Source organism: Carlito syrichta, unplaced genomic scaffold (assembly GCF_000164805.1).
Source record: "Carlito syrichta isolate Samal-C Ts95f unplaced genomic scaffold, Tarsius_syrichta-2.0.1 Scaffold314028, whole genome shotgun sequence".
NCBI classification, from domain to species: Eukaryota; Metazoa; Chordata; class Mammalia; order Primates; family Tarsiidae; genus Carlito; species Carlito syrichta.
In genome coordinates, this window is record NW_007258124.1 from 1,300,652 (window position 1) to 1,304,499 (window position 3,848).

Here is a 3,848-nt window from a genome sequence, read left to right on the forward strand (position 1 = left end):
GGCCCGGGGCCCGGAAGGCCTCCTCGCTCTCCGACAGGCCCTTGTCCTGCAGCATCTCCTGCGGGCACAACACACACCGAGTCACTCGCCAGGTCCACACTCGCCAGAGGCCCCGCGGCCCTCCCCAGCGTGTCCGGGGCTTCGTGCGGGGCGCCGAGGCCGCCCTGGCGCACGTGGACCCCGCCCCCTCCTGAGCTGGGGGTGGGAGCGTGCGGGGAGGGCAGGACCCTCGCCTCCTCCCTCCGGGCTCTGGACCTGGGAGGGTCTGTGTGCGGTTCAGTGTCTGCCTGCCCCTGGGTGTGGGGCTGTGTGATGAGTAGGTCTGGGGGAAGGACCGCCCTCTCGGCATTGCCCCAGCTGCACCCCGAGTCCCTCCCTCCTGCCCGGCTCCAGTGGAGCCTGAGGCCTGGGTCTTCTGGGCTGTTCCGGAATAACTGGAGTCCAGGCCTCGCTGTGGGCCCCGGGCAACCAGGACACTTCCTGGGGATGCAGGAGAGAAGAGCCAGGCCGCCAGGCCAGGAGAGCCGGGCCCAGGCTCCCGCAGCTCCTCACCTGTGGCGGAGAGGACCTAGGGCTGGGCAGCCCCCCAGACGAGTGCTCACCCATCTGCGCTCACCCAGTCCCTCAGACAGCACTCGGGAAGAGACTTCCCAGACCCAACCAAGGCTTTCGCTCTGACACATTCCCACTCCACAGACACCCTCTTCCACTCTGGCTCGAACATCCTCACACCCAGACACAGCACCCTCACACAGCACCCTACTCACACAAGTGGCCACACTGCTTGGGGCCACTCTGATCCAGGCCCTGAACTTGGCCAGAGGCCTCCCCTGGCCTGCCCTCATATTCATACCAGCTAGCGCCAGAGGGCTGTTTTGGGCCAGAGGACACAGGCCCTCCCCAGGCCAGTAGGGAGGGCCCAGGTCCCTGAAACAGCCTAGTCCTAGCTCAGGGCACAGCTGTATTTCCCGATTCACCCATGTGCCTGCTCCCTGCGCCAGCAGGTTCTGGGATATTGGTAAGAGAGCCCAGCCCGCAAGGACCAACTGCCCTGCAACCCCAAAGGGTACCCGGGCACCATCTGCTTGGCCTTTCCACCTCCCTGCTCCTCCCCTGCTCTGGATCTGGACAGTTCTGGTGGGGACTTTCTGCACATCTGACCAGGTGGCCAGGTGTCCTGCCATTCTGCTATCTTCCTTCTGTTCTCCCCTGCATCTCCCTGAGCATCCCAAGGCTCAGGGCCCTCACCCATCCTGCTCACCCGGCTCCTCATCCCTGGCTTAGACTAGCTCCCAGGGACTCACAAAGTAAACAAGCCAAGTGCAACCGAGGAGATAAAAAGAGGCCGGGGCCAGACAGGGTTGGGAAAAACCCATAAAGATAAAGCTGACAGCCAGGCCACTCTTTGGCCACAGCCGGTAGGGAGCATGGCTCGCTGGGCATGTCCAGTGCCAGCACCCGCTTCGGGCCACGTGCAGTGCAGAGGAGCCTCGAAAACCCAGGAACTCCCAAACGGGGGGGACGCTGCCCGACTGCGGTGCTGCCCGCTCCGGCCAAAGCGCTGGTTCTGGCGATATCTGAGACCCAGCCCGGATCGGCGCGTCCCAGGTGTGGCAGCTGGCCCGCGCGCGCATCGCCCGCCTGGTCACTGGGTTGCGGGGCGCTAGTCGCACCCGGAGCCGTGCAGCGTGGCCCTCTGGCTCGCGGCCTGAGCTCTCAGCGCTGTCCAGTGCGGAGCTGGTTCGCCGCCGATGTCCACCGACGCCAGGCCCGCCGCTCCGGCTGGCGACGAGGCCTGCGCGGTGCTCTCCTTCCCCTCCGTGGGATTTGCTCTTCCATTTCTCTCGGCCACGGAGCCACATCCTAACCTCGCCACAGCTCGGCCTCTCCGAAGCTCCCCACCGATTTCCTTCTTTCCCGGCCCGGCTGTCCCGGAGCGGCGGCCCACGAGGTCCCCTCGGACCCCGAGCCCGGCGCGCTCCTTCGCGGCCCGCCTTGTCCTCCGCGTCGACCCCGCCGCAGGGGCGACCCGGCTCCTCTCGCTCTACCATGGGGTCCGTCGCGTTCAGCTGCCTCGTTTTCCAAGGAGGACAGAATTTTTCTTTTCACATTTAGGTTACTGGTGATACGTCTCTTGCACTGAGGGAACAGTTAATATTTTGTACTACTTTTAATATTTTAGTTGTTCCTATTACCAGCGTAGTATTTTGGTCAGTTCAGTAACATCAAGAAGATCCTATCACATGAAGTATTACTATTTTTTATCTTTCATACGGTATGGTTAAAGCACTGGTTGGATTCGTTCATTTGTTATGATCAAATACGTTGTTGCTGTTTTCCTGTGGCTGCTGCATCATTCCAGGACCTCCGGGCACATTAGTAATACTATTACCAATTTCTAGGTAATTAGGTAGGTCATTTTAAGCTACCATTATTTTTTATTTTTGCTGTTTCCCTAGAATGCTTCCATTGCTTGCTCTTCATTCTGCTTATACTTTCACACTGTTTCAATCGCTTCTTGTTTACCATAACTTGGAATTATAAAATTCGTGTTGATTTTTTTCACATCCTTATGATACTTCTTGCTATCTTATCATAATTTGTTCTGCTAGGATTGTTCATAATATGTCAGGTACTATTCTTTATCACATCGTGACAATCAATATCTTGTTACTTTGTCATTATTTGTAATGTTACAGATCTTAATTTGCTGGCTATTTTTCATCACATCATTACTTTTTGGACTTTGTCATACTGTGTAATATTGCTGTAGCTCTTAATACTCAAATTATTTTTCATCACATTGGTACAATACTTCTTATTACTCAACCATTATTTATAATGTTCCTGTGACTATTAATACCGTGGTCGTAAATTGTCATATTACTCCAGCAATTCTCATGACTATGTCTTTATTTATATTACTATTGCTCTTAAGATTTGGGTTAATATTTGTTTTAATGGTTCCCTACAGTATCAATAACACGTTATATTATAGTATTCTATCACTACTAAAACACTTCCCTTAATAGTATTTTCGTAGTTCATCTTTCTCCGACAGTTTGTTTCCCACAGTTTTAGGATTTTGTTACATTATTTCTATATGTCAGACTAGTGCTATTGCTTCTAATACAGTAGTCCTTACGTTGTTCCTATATTTGGAATTACTAGGTCTTTCGTGCTTTTAAAATTGTGGTTACTATTTTCACTTGATTCTGAAAGTGGCTACCATTTGATTATTTTAAAGTTCAAGTGTTGTATCAGTTATGCCGCTTAGCTCTGATTCTTTGGTCATAGCGCACATTCAGATTTAATCATCTATCATCCTTTATATACATGATGCTTCTTGCTTTAATTTTGACGAGTCCGTTGCATCAAAAGCTCTGAAATCGTGTTCTGATCACTCACGTTTCTATATCGATTTTCGCCCCAGCACTCGGGCCCTCTGCCTTGGCCTTTCGTATTCAGCAAACACCAATTTCAAGGCCACCGCTGGCCTGTCGCGGCTTAACCTTGTTCATAAGGTGCTGGCGCTGCCCCTCTACGCTCTTGCGCCCCTAGACCCAATTCGACCCGCCACAGGAGGAGCAGAGCTCGCGCCCCAACAGCTGGGTGGCCGGGCCTGAGGCGGCGGCCCGGCCGAGACCCTTCGAGCCTCCTTCCTGCAACCTTGACCGCCCCAGGTCCTCGCCCTGGTCGCGTTACTCGCTCCTTTCCAGCTCACCCTCCTCGAGCTTGCAGCCTAAACCTGGGCCCCGTGGCCCCGGCCCCGCACGCCCGGCTCATCCCCATCCGGCTGGAGCCCACACTCACCCTAACTGCGCTGCCGCATGCGGAGGCGCCTGCAG

The 3,848-nt window shown here is 54.7% G+C and overlaps 1 protein-coding gene across 1 annotated transcript in view; it reads right to left on the reverse strand.

Moving 5' to 3' along the window:
* TBX4 (T-box 4) overlaps nucleotides 1-3,840 on the reverse strand; it is a 29,221-nt gene extending 25,381 nt beyond the window's left edge. The window contains exons 1-2 of the mRNA XM_021718945.1: nucleotides 3,814-3,840; nucleotides 2-58 (exon numbers count right to left, since the gene is read on the reverse strand). Coding sequence (XP_021574620.1) covers nucleotides 2-55 — 54 coding nt within the window. The 5' untranslated portion in view covers nucleotides 56-58; nucleotides 3,814-3,840. The remainder of the gene's footprint in view (nucleotide 1; nucleotides 59-3,813) is intronic.
* Nucleotides 3,841-3,848: the final 8 nt, after the last annotated feature.